Raw genomic sequence first — 21,521 nt, 5'->3', positions numbered from 1 at the left:
ATCAATCCTTTAGTTTTTGCTGGTAGTGTCTAAATATTATTTCATGTTTATTTTAATTTGCACCTTCTTTGATTATGACAGAAAAAGAATGTCTTCCCTTGTATTAGCCATTAATATTTCATTCCTATGGGAATTCCTTTTTTATTGTTAGTATATAGGCTAAGTAGCTGGCACAAGATCCCAAAATACAGTGGTTCAGATCAGTTAAGAGTTTATTTCTTTCTCACATAATAGATAAGTATTCCTGGGGTACCTGGGTGGCTCAGTCGGTTAAGCGTCCAACTTTGGCTCAGGTCATGATCTCGCAGTTCCATGGGTTCAAGCCCCATGTTGGGCTCTTGCTGACAACTTGGAGTCTGGACCCAGCTTTGGATTCTGTGTCTCCCTCTCTCTCTGCTCCTGCCCCACTCATGCGCGCTCTCTCTCTCTCTCTCTCTCTCTCTCTCTCTCTCATAAATAAATAAACATTTAAAAAAATAGATAAGTAGTCCCAACTGATTGGGTGGTTCTGCTCACTGTAGTAATTTAGGGACCCAGGTTCTACATCGTGTTGTTCTGTCATCCCCTAAGTGTTACCGTTACCTGGTTTACAAAATGGGATTACCTCCAGTCTATATTCTAGACCCCAGTAAAGAAGAAAGAATGAGGAAAAAAAATCAAAGGCAAGTAATTTGCTATTCAACAAGTGAAAGAGAAATTGCACACATTACGTCAGCTCACGTGCTTTCTCCTTTTAATTTTTTTTAATGTTTATTCATTTTTGAGAGACAGAGTGCGAGCAGGGGAGGGACAGAGGGAGAGGGAGACACAGAATCCAAAGCAGGCTCCAAGCTCCAAGCTGTTAGCACAGAGCCCCACGCAGGGCTTGAACTCATGAACTGCAAGATCATGACGTGATCTGAAGTCGGTCACTTAACAGACTGAGCCACCCAGGCCCTTTCTTTCTTCCTATACTAAATTCTCATTGTACTTGAATTTGTTTCTGGATTCTCTCTTCTATTCAGTTGAATCTTTTCCTCTATCATACCATGCAATTTTAGTTATTCAATAATAATAATATGTTTAATATGTTCCTTCACTACGATTCTATAAATTTTTTTCTCATGCATTCTTTCGCATAAATTTAAGCATTGTTTCATCAAGTTAAAACAAATCCATTCTGTGTATAATAACATTATTTTTAATTGATATTAATCCTTAGGCAATTTATTTTCAGAACCTTTTTTTGGTAAGTTTTAATCATCTATACAAATATCTCTTATAAAAAGCTTTAAAGATATAATGCATATGAGTCATTCAATATAAGAACTTTTTGCTGTTCATGACTCTTTTTAAAGCTCATAATCCTTAAATATGCTAACAATCTGAAGTATTAGAAAATACTTTATATTGTGTAACAGAGCTTCAGATTTTGTTACAGTTTTTGTGACTATTTCATGAGAGACTCTCTGACATCTTTTGAAAGGGGAGTGGCAGGAAATCTGTTTTATGTTGATTGTTAAATTGTTTCACTTGTTGAGCTTCCTTTAAAAGAAATTGTGTAAATGGGAGGGGATTGAGGAAATCCTAAGGAATCTAGAAGATCTGAGAGTAAGAGAGGTTTTCCATGGGAAATGTGTTTCTATTCCAGTGTCATGAATTTTCCAAATAATAGATTTTTGTATGCATGCTATGATGGTAGGAACTATTATTGTTAGTCAAGCTGAGCTAACTAACCTCTATAGTCTCCCGGAGTATTTATTCAGAACCTAAGTGTTCCCCACTCCATCCTACCCTCTTTAGACTTCTTAAAGGCACAATCATTTTTGTAGCTGCCAAAACATCTTGTTATAACATGGATTCATAAATTAGATAGACAAATATCTGAGGTGCCTGGGTGGCACAGTTGGTTAAGTGTCCAACTCTTGATTCTGGTTCAGGTCATGATCTCACAGTTTGTGAGATCGAGCCCCACATCGGGCTCCATGTTGCCATTGTGGAGCCTGCTTGGGATTCTCTCTCTCTCCTTCTCTTTCTGCCCCTGTCCTGTTCATGGTCTCCCTCTCTCTTTCTCTCTCTCAAATAAATAAATAAACTTAAAAAAAAAAAAAAGAATAGACAAACATCCATGTTATATTAAATGGAAACTACACAGCAAATCTGTGCATTTTGACCATTTTAACAACTGATTTTATGGACCTGGGTTTATTTACCAATTTAGGGTAGTAGTAAGTCAGGAAAATGAAAAACAATATTTCTGAAACAGTTTCCTGAATGTAATCAAAAAAGGGATTTTTAAAAAAAGTAAATAAAGCATAATGTTGATATAAAATACACTATTTGAGTTTGGTTTGAAGTTATTTCAATATTAAAGACTTTTTTTTTTTTTTTCAACGTTTATTTATTTTGGGGACAGAGAGAGACAGAGCATGAACGGGGGAGGGGCAGAGAGAGAGGGAGACACAGAATCGGAAACAGGCTCCAGGCTCCGAGCCATCAGCCCAGAGCCCGACGCGGGGCTCGAACTCACGGACCGCGAGATCGCGACCTGGCTGAAGTCGGACGCTTAACCGACTGCGCCACCCAGGCGCCCCTTAAAGACTTTTTAAGATCCATTTTAGGGAAGCATTATAAAATAATGGAAAGAGCACAGCCTTTAGAGTAACTTGGTTTATAGGTCTAGTGCTAACATTTACCAGCTGTATGACTTAGGGCAGATTACTTCCTCTTACTGAAGTTTAGTTTCCTCATCTACAAAATGGGAATAATAATTACCATCTCAGAATTATTTTTATCACTAAATGAGTTAACATAGAAGTGTTGATTCTAATCTGTACACTTAGCCACCGTGGTTATAGGACACATTTGATATACTCAATAAATGTCACTTCTGTTTTTAAAATTATGGGTAATATCATGAAGCCCTTTCCATATCCCTGGATGAGTACATTACATGAGTAGCTCTTTTAATTCTTCCAATCGTTGGGGATTGGTTTAGTCCCACTTTTCAAAAAAAGTAAGAATGAGGGGAGTTAACTTGCCCCCAACATGTAACTGAAGACCCCGAAGAAGCTCTTATTCTTAACCATGGTCACACACACTAGTTTTGAACTGTGGCAAAAGGGATAACATACACGTGAGAGGCTCAGATCAGAACATGGAAGTTATTTGTAAGGGAAAATAGAAGAATGGAAAACATGAATGAGGATTTCATTAGAAGAAATTTGAGAAAAGCAGGGTGGTGTGCATTTGGTAGTTGCAGAGAGACAAGGGTGAGTAATGAGAGTAGAGGAAAGCGGAATGTGTGAGTCACTCAGTGGGGAGGTTTCCTTTTGCCAACTGTACTTTTGCTTGAAGCACAGAAAAGATAATAGATTGCTGAAGGAACTGTCATAAAATTAACATATGAGGCTAAGGAAAGCTTTTTTCCACCTGGTTTGCTTTCCATTTATTATCTTTTTCCTTTCCAATATTTATGGGTTAAGATACTTCAAATGCTGCTCCCGTATTCTCAGTCGATTCCTATCATAGGTATATTTTCTAGATTAAAATAGAGTAGTTTTTAACCCACCCTTATTTTTATTAGCCTCCATGATTTGTCTACATCTTTTTTTTTTTTTTTTTAATGTTAGGATGCTATTCTCTAATTTAAAATCGAAGTACTGGAAAAAATAGTTGTTTTAAATCTGGATGATAGATTGGAGTCATGTGAAAGTTCCACTTATTAGGTATCTCACTGCATGAGATCAGCCTTCTGCAAAATTTTTCTGTACATTCTACTTCCTCTTTTTAAACCAGAAAAAGGGGCGCCTGGGTGGCGCAGTCGGTTGAGCGTCCGACTTCAGCCAGGTCATGATCTCGCGGTCCGGGAGTTCGAGCCCCACGTCAGGCTCTGGGCTGATGGCTCAGAGCCTGGAGCCTGTTTCCCTCTCTCTCTGCCCCTCCCCCGTTCATGCTCTGTCTCTCTCTGTCCCAAAAATAAATAAATGTTGAAAAAAAAATTTTTTTTAAACCAGAAAAAAATATATACATTTATCAGTGTAAAATTTATGTATTTTCTCCTATAAGTCTCACCTCTTTCTCTCTTATAAGAAAAGAATTTAAAGGCAAATCAAGTCTTTATCCTGATAGAACTCATAATTTAGTATCTAATATAGTAAGTGCACCATAAGGGCAGGAAAACAACTAAGGGAACATTAAATTCTGTAGCATGGAGGACAGAGAGCTAATTAAGCCACAGAGAGGTATCTGAGCTGACCCTTCAAGGCTTTATGACAGAATGAGGAAGATCATCCTAGACAGAGGAACAGCCTGAAAAAGGCACAGAGCATCTCAGTGAGTTGTAGCCTAAACAGAAGCAGACCCTCTAGAGGTTCACTGGAACCAACTGGAAACAAATATGGTTCAGGGGATTATTTCTTTTAATATTTCTAACTTTGAGAGAGAGAGAGACAGAGTGCAAGCCAGGGAAGGGCAGAGGGAGAGGGAGACACAGAATCCGAAGCAGGCTCCAGGCTTCCAGAGCCCGACGTGGGCCTCGAAATCATGAACTGTGAGATCATGACCTGAGCCCAAGTCGGACGCTTAACCAACTGGGCCACCAGGTGCTCCTCAGGGGATTATTTCTAAAAGAGAAGTTGCAGTCTTAGCCTGCAGCTAGTGGGGAAACTAGTGTCACTATAATGCTAAGAAGGAAGACCATGAAAAAAATTCTCCAGAATGGAAGCAGAGTTGAAGTCTAACGAGGAGGAAATACTGAATTATACCCCTGCATCTTTCCACTTTTGAGAAAACCTGCTATAGAGATCTCCACATGATGGAAATTGCTTTCATTCCAGAGCTTACCCCTATTGCTTATATCTATTTTCCCCTCAGTTTTTTATTCCTTTGCTGTGCAGCTATCCTTTGATCCTTTAGTAAGAGATTACATTCATTAAACTTGTCCCATTTGCTAGCCACTATTCCATGCTCCTTATGTATTCCATCTTATTCAAAGTGATCATAGATCAAAATGGTCACACCACCACCCTCGGCTACGGGGAAAGCTGGGAAGCATATTTAGCTTCTTTTCTCTTCAGCCTCTATAGTAGAGGCCACAAAAAAGGAACACTTGGAAATGGGTCTGTCTGTTACATAAACCTTTTTCTTACTGCCTGCCATACTTTGGTTATTTTTACCTCCTTTCATTTCCCTTTCTTCTTATCAATCCAATTCTTTCTCTCTAGAGAAATAAAAATGCTCTAAAGATAAGTTTCTTGGCTATTATATTTGACGTATATATTGATTTCATGAAAGAATAAATTATAGCTTAAATTTTCAATTTTGATTTGTATTGACTAACGGTTACCAAATTTTAGCCTTATAAAAACAGTTCTACAGAGTGAATGTTTACATTATGATTTGTACATTCACTTGTACAGTACTCTTCAGCATAAAGGTAATATGCCAAAGAAGTATATAATCTTTCGTTGTAGATTTCCTTTGTTGCTACTTTAAAATGTTAATGTTATGAGTCAGTGAGAGTTGTTTATTTTACCGAAGCTTTTATTTACCATTAGTTGATGTCCAAATTTATAAAGCAGAAGAATCATTTGATACAAGCACTTACAATATTTCATTCATTCAAGAAATATTTATTAAGTACCTATTATGTGATTGTAGTGAGTGAGAGATGGAAGACTTGGTAGGGTAAGATATTTGAGAATGAACTCCCTATCTTCATGAAAATAGAAGCAATTATCAGCCTTAATAAACAACAATAAAGTGTAAGTAGATAGGGGTACCTGGCTGGCTCAGTCGGTGGAACATATGACTGACTTTTGACTTTGGGGTTGTGAGTTTGAGCCTTATGTTGGGTGTAGAGATTAATTAAGTAAAAAAAAGTTAAATAAATAAAAAAGAAACTTCAACAAAAAAATGTATACATAGATAGGTGGGTCAATGGGTGGGTGGAAAGATGGATGGATAGATGGACAGAGATAGATACCTACTAAACGAGAGATTAATGTTATGATTATGGTGTTTTTATATCATGTTGACTAAAAATATGTTAACTTTTTAAAAAATTAAGGTTGACAGATTTGCAATGGAATTAGAACAGAGCCGGGATCTGAACAATACTATAGTGCACATTGACATGGATGCTTTCTATGCAGCTGTAGAAATGAGGGACAATCCAGAACTGAAGGATAAACCCATTGCTGTAGGATCAATGATGATGTTGGTAAGTAGGTAAAGATCAAAGACAAAAAAGGAAATTTCTTTTTTTTTTTTATTTTTATTTTTTTTTAATTTTTTTTTTTTTCAACGTTTTATTTATTTTTGGGACAGAGAGAGACACAGCATGAACGGGGGAGGGGCAGAGAGAGAGGGAGACACAGAATCGGAAACAGGCTCCAGGCTCTGAGCCATCAGCCCAGAGCCCGACGCGGGGCTCGAACTCACGGACCGCGAGATCGTGACCTGGCTGAAGTCGGACGCTTAACCGACTGCGCCACCCAGGCGCCCCAAAAAAGGAAATTTCATAACATATTCAAGTAAAGCTTACTGGTTCATGAAGGGGGAAGGGGAAGCCTTTGGTAAGCTTTACCAGTTTGCTGGGCGTTTTTCTGTGTGCTTTATATGTGCTCAATTACGGAATCCTTTCAACATCACTTGAGGAAATTTTTATTTCCATTTGACAGACAAGGAAACTAACTCAGAGGGGTGTTTAAAAACTTCCCCAAAATTACAAACCTGGTGAATGGTAGAGTGACATTGTATCTTTCTGTTGCAAATTATATTTTTTAAAGTAACTGTTCTAGTTAAAGAGAACTGGAGAAGAAAGAAAAGGAAATGTTATTCTAAAGCAGGCTTGCACACAGTGGCTTGCAGGCCAAATCTAGTCCTTTTTTTTGTAAATAAAATTTTATTGGAACTCTGTCACGTGCCATCCATTTGTTGTTGCATTGAAAGAGCAGAGTTGAGGGGCTCCTGGGTGTCTCAGTCAGTTGAGTGGCCAACTCTTAATTTCGTCTTAGGTCATTATCTCACAGTTGTGAGATTGAATCCTACGTCAGGCTCCACGCTGAGCATGAAGCCTGCTTAAAATTCTCTCTTCCTCTGCCCCTCTTCCCTGCTTGTATGTGCATGCTTTCTCTATCTCTCTCTCCGATTAAAAAATAATAATACTAAAAGAGCAGAGTTGAGTAGCTGCAACAGAGACCCTATGATCTGCAGAGTTTAAAGTAATTACTATCCAGACTTTTACAGAAAAGGTTTCCCAACCTTAGTTCTAGAGTAACATACTTCATTAAAATAGGACTGTAATTAGTTTTTCCCATGGCTTAGAATCTTAACTTTTGTGATTGCCATGTTGCTCTCCCTCATTGCCACCCTAACCATAGAAGGTAAAGATGGCCAGGATTGCTATATGTGGCTAAAACTGTGTGGGGAATTAGAAATAACACCTGGAGTAGATGGATTTTGGTATAAAAAAAAAAAACATATCTATAAGAGAAACAAAGAGAATTCTACCCTGTTTCTAACTCTTTCAAATGCCTTAGCTATAAATCTGCTTCCTACTGAGTTACTGTTTTATTATAAAACTATAATCTGTTTGTTCATTATCTCTGCTCCCATAAGTATGCAGACAACTAACAATTGAAGTTTCAAAACAGTGTTTATTGCAAGACTACTCTCCTTTTCCTATAAATAATCAGCCTATATTTGAAAAAATGCATTTATTTTTAAGAACATATATCATAATCTTTGTGAAATTATCTATGTGTGTGTATATATACATACACAAATGCATACTGTAGCCATGTTAAAGCTAAATCCATTGCTAGATCTGCAAAATATTTTCTTTCCTATAAATTCTGTCCTCCTAAAAATGGGTTATTATTTCCAAATTCAAAATGATTATTTGCCATATTTAAACAAAGATTACTGCTTTTGTGTGCTCAGCTAATAGACTTCCCTTCTAATGAGATTTGAAGTATAATTGCTATTGTTCTATTAAACTCATAAAAGTATATTTAGAAATTAATGGTAGTGATAGCACATGTTTGATTATTCCAGTCTGTTACAGTTAGAATTCTTTTTTGGGGCACCTGGGTGGCTCAGTCGGTTAAGTGTCTGACTTCAGCTTGGGTCATGATCTCACAGTCTGTGAGTCCGAGCCCCACATCAGGCTCTGTGCTGACAGCTCAGAGCCTGGAGCCTACTTCAGATTCTGTGTCTTCCTCTCTCTCTCTCTGCCCCTCCCCCACTAGCGCTCACTTTCTCTCTCTCTCTCTCAAAAATAAACATTAAAAAAAAAATTCTTTCTTGATGAATTGGGTAGATCCTTGAAATGTTCTAAGTTGGGATTTATAGTTAGACCTCATGGCAGTTATTTATTGCTGCATAACAAACCCCTCCAAGTACTTAGTGGACACCATTTATTTGTTCATGATTCTCTAATTTAAGCAGAGTACAATGGGGATAACTCCACTCTACCTGAGGTTGTCTAGAGCTATTTAGCAGGGGCTGGAGGATCCAAAATGGCTTCACTAACATGCTTGGCCCTTCAGCCAAGGTGGCTGGAATGGTTTCCAGCCATTGAGCATTCCTCTGTCCATATGGTACATCATCATTTAGCAGTTTAACCCAAGATCTTTACACAGTTGCTGGCTTCCCAAAAAAGCAAAGGCTAAAGTTGCAGACTTCATAATACCTAGGTTTCAAGACTCACATAATGTCACTCTTTCACATCTTTTTGATCAAAGCAAGTCTCAGTGCTAGTCACTTGGCATGAGACACTGGAGCCCACCCTTGGATAGGAGGAACTGTAAAATACTGTGGCTGTGATTTACATGTAGTCTACCTAACACAAACCTGAAAGTTAAAGGAAGTTGTATTATAAATTTTGTTTCAGCTCTACTACAGATCTAGCTTTCATATCAATTCCATTAGGTTTATTTATATTTAACATATTGATTTGTTTTTCTAGTGCTATCTGCATTTGCTGTTCCAGAATACTGACCAAAGATTAGCATAGTTTGGAGTGCTATCAAGATTTTTATTAAATGCCATTTGAAAACCATTAATGGCAAATTGATGTTATTCTGAAGTAATCCCTTTCATATGGTAGATTCTGTTTTGCATTCCTTTGAATTTTCACTTGAGATTTCAAAGATGTCACTTGTGATAAAATTTTTTTGGAAATGGTACTGTGTGTGGTATCATCATCAACAAGATTTAAAAGTAATGTTCTCCTTCTGACTTTCATAATTTTTTCACCAAATGTGTTTCACCAAAAAGGGTATTCAAGCCTGAAAAAATAAAATGTAATTTTCAAAGTTCTTTTAAGCTTTATTCACTTATATTTTTGACATATAATTTGGCTGACAATATATTAGAACCTTTGACTTTTGTTGTAAATGAAAAATTTGCCAAACCCCAAGTATAGCAAATTCCAAATCTATACTAGTATACTATACTATTACTTTCTATACTATTACTTTCATATAACATCTATTTGTACTATAACATTACTTTATAACTATTAGTTCCATGTAGCATCATTACTTTATAACTATTAGTTCCGTGTAGCATCACCCACCATCATCCAAACTTTGCTGTATACTATATTAGGTATGCCTTAGAACCAGTAAAGTTTAGGGACCCCTGGTGGCTCAGTTGGTTAAGCGTCCAACTCTTGATTTTGGCTCAGGTCATGATCTCTTGGTTTGTGAGATCAAGCCCTGCATCGAGCCCCACTTCGAGCTCTGCATCGGGCTCTGTGCCGACAGTGTGGAGCCTGCTTGGAATTCTCTCTGTCTGTCTCTCTCTCTCTCCTTGCCCCTCCCCTGTTCATGCACTCGCTCGTGTGTGTTATTTCTCCAAAAAAATAAACTTAAAACCATCTAGCCTCATGGCACTTAAAAAAAAAAAAAGAACAAGTGAAGATTAGTTATTGGAAATATAAGAGAACCTTTTTATTAGTCTTGTTTATTTCCTGGTATCATGTTATAAATATGGAGACAGCAGTGAGAGAGAGGGTCATGGTATAATACTATGATAGAATAAAGTCAAAGCTCAATTCGAGGCAGTGGCCTATAAAAGAAATGTCCTTGACTTGAAAATACACATCAGTAATGTGTTTCTTATGAACGTATTGATCAAGTGTCCATTTAGGTTTGTATATTTTTTCCTATGTGGTCTGTTTTCTTTCAGTCTACTTCGAATTACTACGCAAGGAGGTTTGGTGTTCGTGCAGCTATGCCAGGATTTATTGCTAAAAGACTCTGCCCACAACTCACTATAGTGCCCCCAAACTTTGACAAATACCAAGCTGTGAGTAGAGAGGTAAGTCTGATGAACTCGTATTACAGACTTTGACTGATTTCTTTTCACTTACAGAATCAAGTCCAGATGCCTTAGCACCTCATAATTTGGTCTTAGCTTATCCCTTTAAATCTTACCTCTCTATCACTTGTCCAGCTTATTTATTGAAAACCGAGCTGAGGGGAGCCTGGGTGACTCAGTTGGTTAAGCATCTGACTTCAGCTCAGGTCATGATCTCGCAGTTGACGAGTTCAAGCCCCACATCGGGTTCTGTGCTGACAGCTCAGAGCCTGGAGCCTGCTTCACATTCTGTATCTCCCTCTCTTTCTGCCCCTCCCCTGCTCATGCTCTGTCTCTCTCTCTCTCAAAAATAAAGAAACATTTTAAAAAATTAACAAAAAAAAAAAAAGGAAAACTGAGCTGAATATGCAGAGTACACCCTTCTATTTCCCAGATATTTGCTTTTCCATATATTTTTTTCTTCTGTTTAGAAGCTCTTATTTCCCTAGAAAACTTTGGATTGCCTTATTTTAACCTGCATTAACTTGAGCTGTTTTTTTCTTACTGTACAAAATATATCTTTCTAGAATCACCTTATATTTATAATTTATATAATCTCAAGTTAATTTCAGACTCTTGCGAATAAATTTTTTTATCAAATGTTTTTAAACAATAATAAAATTCCTGTATTTTGATTAACTGTTTTCCTGCCTCATAGTCTAGTGAAGATGCTTATGAGCATTTAATGTCCAAGAGACTGATAATGGAAGAAAAAATGGAATAATCTTGATTTGAAAAGGGTCTTTGAAATATAAAGATTTAATTCAGTAAAATTGCCTAAACTGTCTTATAGGAAAAGCTGCTATTTTTCTCTATTTTTGATATTTTTGATCATGCTAGTGCTAAAACTTAAGTCATAAATTAAAATTTTAGAATACTACGTGAAACACTTTTAGCCTACTGTAGTACAATACAGTGTTAAAGACGACTGTCTGAATTGAAACCCTTAAGAAACTATGAGCTAGCACTTAGTACCATTTAGTCATGTGAAGAATCTTTAGATTTGCTCCTCTTATTTGTTTTCCACCTCATGTACTCTAGAAATGACTCCCAGCGAAATTAAAAAGGTGCTCTACCCCAAATAAAAAAGCAAATTCTTTTTTTCATTCTTTCAAAAACAGTCTGTGGCAGCAAGTGCTTTTTGTCTCTCTCTGAAAAGGTGGTGGTGAAGGGGGAAGCACGTTCACAGGTGGTTACTGCTTATGTCTTTTACTGTATTCCTAATGTAAAAGGGTAGAAATGCTACCCGTAAATATTGTAGGCTTTCAGTAAGTTTGAAAATCCTTCAAAAACCTTGTAAGAAAGGATTTTTTTGTGTCCTACTTTATTTAACTCATTAAAACTTCAGATGATATGATGAGACCTGAATTATTTTTAGTTTCCTGCAGTCTTACATATATTGAAGAAATCTTTCAAATTTGAGCAGGATCTAGCTTGTTTTTTTGCAGATAACGAGTGAGTTCTTGTGTGTAAATGAACTACAGCACAAATTCCCTGACTATAAGGGTGTTAATATGTGTGGCTTGGTTTAAAAGTTTAAGGAAAAGCCATTTTTATTTTATCCAAAAGAATGGAACAGCTTTAACTGTTCTGGAAGGCAGAGTGCTTGAATTTTACTGGAACATGTCTATTTTTGTTCTTGAAGCAGTATCCTATGAAAAGGAAGTTAGTGAGTACTCCGTGTCTCTAGGGAGTACTTCTCATTGAGAATAATCGTAGTTGGCTGCCAACTACAGACTTTCCAGAGTTTCATTTTCACTAGAAAGATTCCATTTGAGTACATTATAAAACTGGTTTCTTCTACAAGAACAAAGCTAATTAAGGTACTCTCTGAGTAAAGCATGGCCAAGTTTTATATCACCATTTTCTAAAATTACCTTTGACACAGCTGTTCATAATTAAAATAAACTAAAAAGCTTTCTTTTTATAAAACTTCAAAAAAGTTCTCATTATACAGCAGACAGATTTTAAATACTAGATGGAAGTATAACATAATTCAATAAATACTTTTTTCAAATATATATATTATTTTGGCAACTACTTCCTCTAATTTCAGGTAATACTTCAGTGGTTAAAAAAATTCATAGTTTCACATAATAAAACTGTCTTATATAAAAGTCATTTCTGGAATCATACAGAAATTCTGATCTCTTCATTTCTTTTATCTCAAGATGCAGCTCCAGACTTTTCCTCATAATTTAATATAGTCACAGACTTCCACTGTAGAGTTGTCCTCTTTCCCGTTCCAAATCACGATAATTGAGCTTTATTTTCTGAATGGATGCATGCATTAATGTATGTTTTGAGTGGAGTTTTATGTACATATTATAATTAATTAAAATAGAACTACTTTCTAAAGCATCATACTACCTTTATGTAAGATTATTCCTTTTTATTTTTTTAAAATGTTTAATTGTTTTGAGAAAGCACACACACTCAAGAGGGCAAGTGGGGGAGGGGGAGAGTCAGGGAGAAAGAAAAAATCCCAAGCAGTCTCTGGTTTGTCAGTGCAGAGCCCGACATGGGGCTTCATCTCATGAATCCTGAGGTCATGACCTGCGCCAAGGTCAAGAGTCAGATGCTTAACCTACTGAGCCACTCAGGTGCCCCAAGATTATTGCTTTCTAAAAGGAACAGAAACCATTGGGGCACCTGGGTGGATCAGTGTCTGACTCTAGATCTTCCCTCAAGTCATGATCTCATGGTTCATGAGTTTGAGCCCTACATCGGGCTCTGTACTAACAGTATGGAGCCTGCTTAGGATTCTCTCTCTCTCCCTCTCTCTCTCTGCCCCTCTCACTCTCTCTTGTCTCTTTCAAAATAAATAAACTTAAAAAACATTATAAAGAAATAAATAAAATGAACAAAAACCATCATAAAAGGTGAGACGGAGCAGGGTCCTATTGTTACCACTTCTACTCTTGACCAGTTATTTAAAATTATGTTACTTAACTGTTCTTTCTGTGCCAGCAGAAGGATGTCTGAGATTTATTTGAGTCACTTATTATATCTAGATAAAGATGGCTGAATAGAGATTGTATCAAATGAAGCTGTTTCATGGTCTTCTGCCTTCATGATCTATTTTAATGCAAAAGAGAATTTGAACAAACTTGCCCTAGCAATAAATTATTTATTCCCTAAATCTATGAGCTATTGATTGTAGGATTTTTGCTATATTTCAAAGTAAGAATATTAATGTTTCTTATCAGCTGTTATATGACAGGTTTTGCTGTGGCAGCAGAATTTAAACCATTTTGTTCCTTTTGAAGGTTAAGGAAATACTTGCTGATTATGATCCCAATTTTATGGCCATGAGTCTTGATGAAGCCTACTTGAATATAACAAAGCACTTACAGGAAAGACAAAATTGGCCTGAGGACAAAAGGAAGTATTTCATCAAAACAGGGAACTCCCTAGAAAATGGTAAGCAATTAATTAGAATGATCAAACTAAAAAAGAAACAAAAAGCCCTTTGAATTAACCCAGTTAATGCATTAGCATCCATAGATGGTAGGACTAGTTAAACCTTTATTATGAAAAAATATTAAAAATGAAAAATCAGAAACTTAAAATGTACTAGTGGAATTTTTAAGTTAAATTTGTAGAATGTCACTTTTAAACCAAATGAGATTGTTAAATTTCTTGAGTTTAAGGGTGTGCACTAGTTTGCATTCCCACCAACAGTACAAGAGGGTTCCCGTTTCTCCACATCCTTGCCACCATCTGTTGTTTCCTGAGTTGTTTATTTTATCCACTCTGACCTGTGTGAGGTGGTATCTCAGTGTGGTTTTGATTTGTATTTCCCCTATGATGAGTGATGTTGGGCATCTTTTCATGTGTCTCTTGGCCATCTGGATGTCTTCTTTGGAAAGTGTCTATTTATGTCTTCTGCTCATTTCTTCACTGGATTATTTGTTTTTTGGGTATTGCGTTTGGTAAGTTCTTTATAGATTTTGGATACTAACCCTTTATTCGATATGTCATTTGCAAATATCTTTTCCCATTCTGTCGGTTGCCTTTTAGTTTTGTTGATTGTTTCCTAGGGTATTATGCTAAGTGAAAGAAGGCAGAGAAAGACAGATATCATATATTTTCACTCATATGTGGAACTTGAGAAACTTAACAGAAGACCATGGGGGAAGGGAAGGGAAAAAAAGTAGTTACAAACAGAGAGGAAGGGAGGCAAACCATAAGAGAGTCTTAAATACGGAGAACAAACTGAGGGTTGATGGGGGTTTGGGGGAAAGGGAAAAATGGGTGAGGGACATTGAGGAGGGCATTTGTTGGGATGATCACTGTGTGTTGTATGTAAGCAGGGATCATGGGAATCTACCCCAAAACCAAGAGCACATTGTATACACTGTATGTTAGCCAATTTGACAATAAATTATATATATAAACAAAAAAAAGACTGTGCAGAATCCCTAAACAAAGTAATTTCATAGCAGTTCTTTTCCCAAGATCTAATTAAGAAAATGTTGGGTTGTATTGAATCTGAGGAGGTTGTCTTTTGTTGTAGTTGTTAACAGATAATAGAGTTTTTAAAAATTGACCTGAAACATATGAAAACATTGGGTGAGTTTTTTCCCTCTTGTTTTCCAAATTATCTATAATCTGGTTATACAGTGATTATGACTGTTTTCAGCCTTGCCAAAAGTCATGACTCCCAACTCTCTTCTTTGGTTTAGACCTTATTTTGATTCCTTTGTATACAATGAAATAGAAGTTTCATGACCCTAAGGGTTTTTTCAAGGTATCTTTGTTGCCTATCCAGAACCCTGTCAAGGAACATGTAGATATTATGCATACTACTTTTAGCCCTCTGTCAGAGGTATGATTACTTCAGATATCTTAGCTGTCCTAGACCCCTGAGCAAAATTCACCTGGATGAAAAGGTAGAAACAGAGTTTGTTCACAACCCACAACTGTATTTCCTGTGCACAACTCATTGACCTCTTCGGGGGTGGGGGGACAGACAGTGGTAGCGAAACCCGTTTGTAACTTCCCCTGAGTCAACAATGGTGGATCTTTGATGGCATAAAAATGGTGGGTTTTCTTCAGTGACATAAAATTCTCTCATATTGTTTAGAGGTCACATCTTTAGAGCAAGTTTAATGGGGACATCAGATCACAGCTTCACCATCTTATTTAGAACTCTAAGGAATAGGTCTCTCTCTTTAATACAAACATTAAACGATAAACAAGCATGATTCCTGGACACAGAGGCTTAGAGCAAAAGATTTTCTGTAGTATAACTTTATTGTTTGGGGGAAGCAGCACAAACCTGGTGTCATGTTTGCTTTATATCTTAATTTATTTCCTTACTTTTCACAAGAGAAGGTGGGGGAACCATTCAAAGGTTGTATCAGAGCATCTCCATGAGGGTCTCCTATAACAATTATTTTCACAATATATTTTAAAAAATTACATTGAGACTAAGGTAAATGTTTTCATTCTCTACTACCGTTCTTTTCATTTATTATACTACATTCAAACTCACTTTGAGCATGTGAATTTTTAATATAGTTATTTATGTACTTTTTTGTATTTCACATTTTTAAGCTATTTAAATAGTTTTAGCTTTTTTCCCTCATATATAAATCCCTGTGGGCTGGACTTTTCAGCATACCTGATTTCACATTATGCCATGGGAAGCGGTCAGTAGTAAGTTGGAGCCATGGCAGGTGACTGATACATCTTCCTCTGAAGTCTAAGACATTTTTCTGCTGTTTGCCTCTTTTCTGAAAGGTGCAGTCTTTGGAAAAGTATTGCTAACTACTTTGTCTATGTGCAAATAAAATAATTAATATTTAAAAAAAATATTTATTTATTTTGAGAGAGAGACCGCATGCATGGATGTGTGCACAAGTGCAGGGTGGTGGGACAGACAGAGAGGGGGAAACAGAGGATCCCCAGTAGGCTCCATGCTGTCAGTGCAGAGCTCAACACGAAGCTTGATCTCAAGAACCCTAACATCATGACCTGAGCCGAAATCAAGAGTGGGATGCTTAACCGACTGAGCCACCTAGGTGCCTCAATAATTATTATTTTATGTTTATTCTGCCATATAAATCTGGATGGTGAGTGTGAGGCAATACAAGAAACTGAAATACCATATACTTTTAGCACTTGCCTTCCAGATGGGATGCTTTCATCCTAGTGTTTCAGATTATAAGAAATCTTAGTTTTGTATTCAGATCACTTCAGTTATGGGATTATAAAGATTTTTTTTCAAAAAGCTAATAAGAAACTACTGTAGCAGTAGTTGTAGAGGCAGGCCTAACAGAGAACTAGACAGATGGAATAATAGGAGACTGCAACATTCAGCAGCTATTCTAACAATGAACCTAAAGGCAGTATGCTTTGCTTCCTATTATGGTGTTCTATCAGTGACCCACCTAAGAGTACTGTGATGGACTCATGAGGTACAAAACATGGCATAAGGAACTCTGTATAAGGGGCTTATGAACTGGTTTGCAGTTTTTCTGCAGCTCTCTTTACCTTGACTTTTACGCATACAGATGGGGAAAAGGGGACCTTTCAACTTTGCCACAGTCATAATGCCTTATGAAATGTTTAACATTTTATTTATTTATTTACTTACTTACTTATTTATTTTGAAGATTTTTTTTTTAAGTTAATTTACCCACTTGGAGAGAGAGAGAGAGGAACAGGGAAAGAGAGAGAGAGAGCCCCAAGCAGGGTCTGCGCTGTTAGTTTAGAGCCCAGTGTGGGGCTTGAACTCATGAACTGTGAAATCATGACCTGAGCCAAAGTCAGATGCTTAACTTACTGAGCCATCCAGGTGTGCCTGAAATGTTCATCATTTTAAAAATAGAATATGGAAAATGAAAGCAGCTGAGGCACATAAATAACTGCTAATGTTAAGTTTATAAATAAGACTTATTTTGTATATGGCCTAGGAATTCAGATTTCCTAGGAATTCAGATTTAGAAAACATCTTTCTGTAACTTAATTCAAATTAGATGCTTTAAAATTTGAAACTAATCTGGTGGTTTGTCATACTATTTGTATTATCTTTAAAAAAACCTTCCTTAAAAGTCCTAGTTGTTCGTTTTTTAAGTAATATGCATTTATATGTGTCTTGAAACCAGAAATTTAATTTTTGCTTCTGTATTTATCTTAATATAGAAAACATTTATATGTAATAAAATTATGAAGAGATCAGAAATTTCTGTTGTTAATCTTAATTTTTATAAATACATTTAAACTGCATTTCTTTTCCATTAAGCCCTGAAAGTAGTCTTTAATGGATTTAATGGATTTAATGAGGACATTTTTGATATTGGCATAAATTTGAGTATATTTTACAGTCCAATTGTGAAAAATGCAACTAAAATGAGGCAATAACTAGATTACTATTTTTATTTTACTTTCAAGGTTATAGCCTACTGGTAATAATAAAGGCTTCTTTCCCTTAAACTTGGACCAGAGTTAATCTGATCAGACCTTAAGAATTTGTATATTTAAAGAAGCGTAACCTCCAACAGTAATTACTATTTATTTCAAGTGTGCCCTTAGTAAAAGTGGTACTTTATAAGTAAGCAAGTCAAAATTAAAATCAGCATTTGAAAGAGGGAAATTGAGAGTATTTTAATGTCTGAAAAGTTTCTTCTGTGAAGAAAATGGAAGGTTTTTTTCTCTCTAAAAAAACTTTACTTCTCAGCATAATTATTCTTGATTGCTAATGCATTTTTCCTCAATCCTAAATTCTAATTTAATGAGTAAAGGAAAAAAGCTTTTTAAAAAAAAAAAAAAAGAAGAAGTAATGTGACTAGGCCCATTTCTAGTTAATTTAGGTATGGTACACAAATTGGTGAGTTTTACATAGGATGTTTCTTCTTAAAGTGTATACCATGGAAATAGATAATATTCCTTTTAAGAAAAACTTAGAATCAGTATTTTCTTTGTTAAACAGTTACAAAATATAAATAACATTTGTCATCTTGGTTCTTAGAAACAAAACTAAAAAAAAAAAAAGAGAAACAAAACTAAACTAGATTTGCTTTGTCTTTAAAAAGAATGTAGGGAAACCTAATTTATGAAGTATGTACTTTTGTATTTATGAAGATTTATGAAGATAATTACTGTTCCTGTTTATAATTTAGATAAACCTGGAGAAGAAGTGAATAAAGTGAGGGAGCAGGAGCGATCCATCCCTCCACTACTCTTTAATGACATTCCTCCTGATTTGCACCCCCAAGGAAATCCTTTCCAAGCAAACTCTGAAGAGCAAAATAATTCTCAAATACTCCAAAATGCGATTGTTTTTGGAACATCAGCCGAGGAAGCCGTAAAGGAAATTCGTTTCAGAATTGAGCAAAAAACAACATTGACAGCCAGTGCAGGTACTTAAAAGGGATTTGATGGCTACCCCATAGTTAAAAATTTCAGACTGGCTAATATAAGTGTAATATTAGTAGTTTCTGGTTATGAAGTATATAGTGACATTTTACTTACCCTTTATGATTTCAATTTCTAATGACTTTACCTATTCAGAATACTGTGAACCTACAGGTAAATTGGAATTCAGCAGAAAGGCCCATGAGCCCAAAGAAAAAACTTTCATAAATCTAATGTAGCTATCCTTTTTTTAAGCATTCAGTATTTTAATTGGTTTAGCTTTATTGGTTTTCCCTTTGAAGACTTCAGCCCTGTCCAGGATTACAGTTCAGGAAAGACCCCAGCTGACCACAAAGTAGAAGATAGAAAAAACCCCAACTAGCTACATAGCAATCTAGGGCCAGCTAGTGAAGGGAAAAAGAGCTTCACAAATGTCAGTAACCCATGAGGGTATCACTGTGTCTTAACATTATCTTATAAAAGCCATATTATGATTACATTAATCTTTCCTTTCTATGCCAAAGTGTGAGAATAAGTAACAAATTTTAGTAGGATGTGTACAAAAATAGAAATGAATCACTTAGTGACTCTATTTGAGTATTTTAAGTTATCTTACTCATTGAGACTCCTAGAGATTTTAAAATATCTTCCCGAAAAGTATTAATTTGCTTTGTGTATAACATGAAAAGAATGCATGTATTTTATTATCATTGTTTTAAGTATAATGCAACCTAGAATATTTGATTTTTTTAAATTTATTTTATTTTTTATTTTATTTCTTATAGCATTTACTTATTTTTTTTTTTTTTTTTAAATTTTTTTTTTCAACGTTTTTATTTATTTTTGGGACAGAGAGAGACAGAGCATGAACGGGGGAGGGGCAGAGAGAGAGGGAGACACAGAATCGGAAACAGGCTCCAGGCTCCGAGCCATCAGCCCAGAGCCTGACGCGGGGCTCGAACTCACGGGCCGCGAGATCGTGACCTGGCTGAAGTCGGACGCCTAGCCGACTGCGCCACCCAGGCGCCCCCGCATTTACTTATTTTTAAGAGACAGAGAGAAACAGAGCATAAGCAGGGGAGGGGCAGAGAGAGAGAGAGAGACACAGAATCCAAAGCTTGTTCCAGGCTCTGAATTGTCAACATAAAGCCTAACGTGAGGCTCAAACCCACAAACTGCAAGATCATGACCTGAGCCAAAGTTGTATGCTTGACTGACTGAGCCACCCAGGCGTCCTGATTTTTTTTATGTGGATAATCTATACAGAAGACCTTTTCAAAGAGTGAACATCCATCCTAAGTTATATTCTGGATCTTTCTATAAGTCAGCCCTGTATTGCTACTAAAAATGGTACATAAACTAATGATATTACTTAAACTCATAAATTACTCGTAGACTTTAAAATACCATGGAGAGAGGGGTGCCTGGGTGGTTCAGTCAGTTAAGCATCTGACCCCGGCTCAGGTCATGATCTCACAGTTAGTGAGTATGAACTGTGCTGACAGCTCAGAGTATGGAGCCTGATTTAGATTCTGTGTGTCCCTCGCTCTCTGCCCCTCCCCCGCTCATGCTGTGTCACTCTGTCTCTCCCAAAAGTATAAATAAACATTAAAAATTTTTAAAAATAAAATAAGATACCATGGAGAGATTAAATGTTCCTTATTTTTGCTGTCACAGTAACTACTACATTTCCTTTTCCTAAAATCGTATCGAGCCCTGAGGAGATAGGAAGTTATCAAATGTTATTTTTAAAGTACCATTCCACATCATTTCAGATGTTTTGCACTGACCATTTTTTTTCAGTATTGTCATCATATATTTTAAAATCATATATGTCAACTTCTTTGAGTCATCAGGGTGTTCTTCTTTTAAGGCATTGCCCCAAATACAATGTTAGCAAAAGTATGCAGTGATAAGAATAAACCAAATGGACAATACCAAATTCTCCCCAGTAGAGAAGCTGTGATGGATTTCATCAAGGACTTACCCATTAGAAAGGTGAGATTTTATATAGAGTTTATATAAATAAACATATATGTATTCATATAAATATACTCGGAAGAGACACTATTTAGGATGTTAATAATCATTCTTCGCTGAAAAGTTCTAGAGGTATAGGTAACAAGCAAGAAGTAAAATGGATGATTGAGTTTGGGCTTGAAGAAATCTTTGTATGAAACCCTAAACTGAGGTTTAAGAAGCTTGTTTGCTGAAAAAGTTTAAGAAAGTAATAGATGAAAGATTTTTAAGTGTACTGCTACTAAGAAGAACAGAAATAAAAAGAATACTTGGAAGAGTCCTTTCAGCTATCACTTAATATACTATTTTAGTTCTAAAGTCTAGGTGCCACCAGATCAATAGGTATGAGACTTCAGAGATTTAGAAATTTGTTTTGACCAAAAAAAATATTATCTTTAAAATGGTAAAATGATCCCTCAGGGTAAGAGAAAGGGTGTGTTTTACTATTTTTTACAGCTTGTAGATTTTTCTGCATATATATGCTTTTTTAAAAAACAATAATTACACTAGACACTATTTGATGTTCTGGGGGCTTAATTTTCTTGCTCAACATAATGTGTAGGAGTAGATTTAAATAAAAATCTCTCAATGCTCAGAACAAAGTCTGTAATCAAAGAATATAATGTACTACACTTGATCTTAGCCAAAAGGCTAAGAAGCAGTTCAAAGAATATAATGTGTGATCACTGAATAGTTTAGAATATATAACATGTAACTATAAAGCAGCATTTTCCAGTGTGGTTTTCAAGGTATGAGTAGATGTTCCATTAAAAAAAAAGTTCTGGGGT

General features: G+C 36.0%; 1 protein-coding gene across 5 annotated transcripts in view; it reads left to right on the top strand.

The window, feature by feature from the left end:
- The window catches only part of POLK (DNA polymerase kappa), a 75,569-nt gene that overhangs the window by 35,955 nt on the left and 18,093 nt on the right, over positions 1-21,521 (top strand). For 3 of the 5 annotated variants that reach the window (XM_086698606.1, XM_086698582.1, XM_086698589.1), the window contains 5 exons: positions 6,050-6,202; positions 10,180-10,311; positions 13,620-13,773; positions 18,480-18,719; positions 20,588-20,712. In XM_086698606.1, coding sequence (XP_086554732.1) covers positions 6,050-6,202; positions 10,180-10,311; positions 13,620-13,773; positions 18,480-18,719; positions 20,588-20,712 — 804 coding nt within the window. The remainder of the gene's footprint in view (positions 1-6,049; positions 6,203-10,179; positions 10,312-13,619; positions 13,774-18,479; positions 18,720-20,587; positions 20,713-21,521) is intronic. The other 2 variants (XM_086698596.1, XM_086698617.1) reach the window with 2 other exon arrangements.

This window comes from Puma concolor, chromosome A1 (genome assembly GCF_028749965.1).
Source record: "Puma concolor isolate L17-30 chromosome A1, mPumCon1.1.hap2, whole genome shotgun sequence".
NCBI classification, from domain to species: Eukaryota; Metazoa; Chordata; class Mammalia; order Carnivora; family Felidae; genus Puma; species Puma concolor.
Note: the sequence above shows the minus strand (reverse complement) of the source record. Positions and strands in the feature narration are given on the sequence as shown.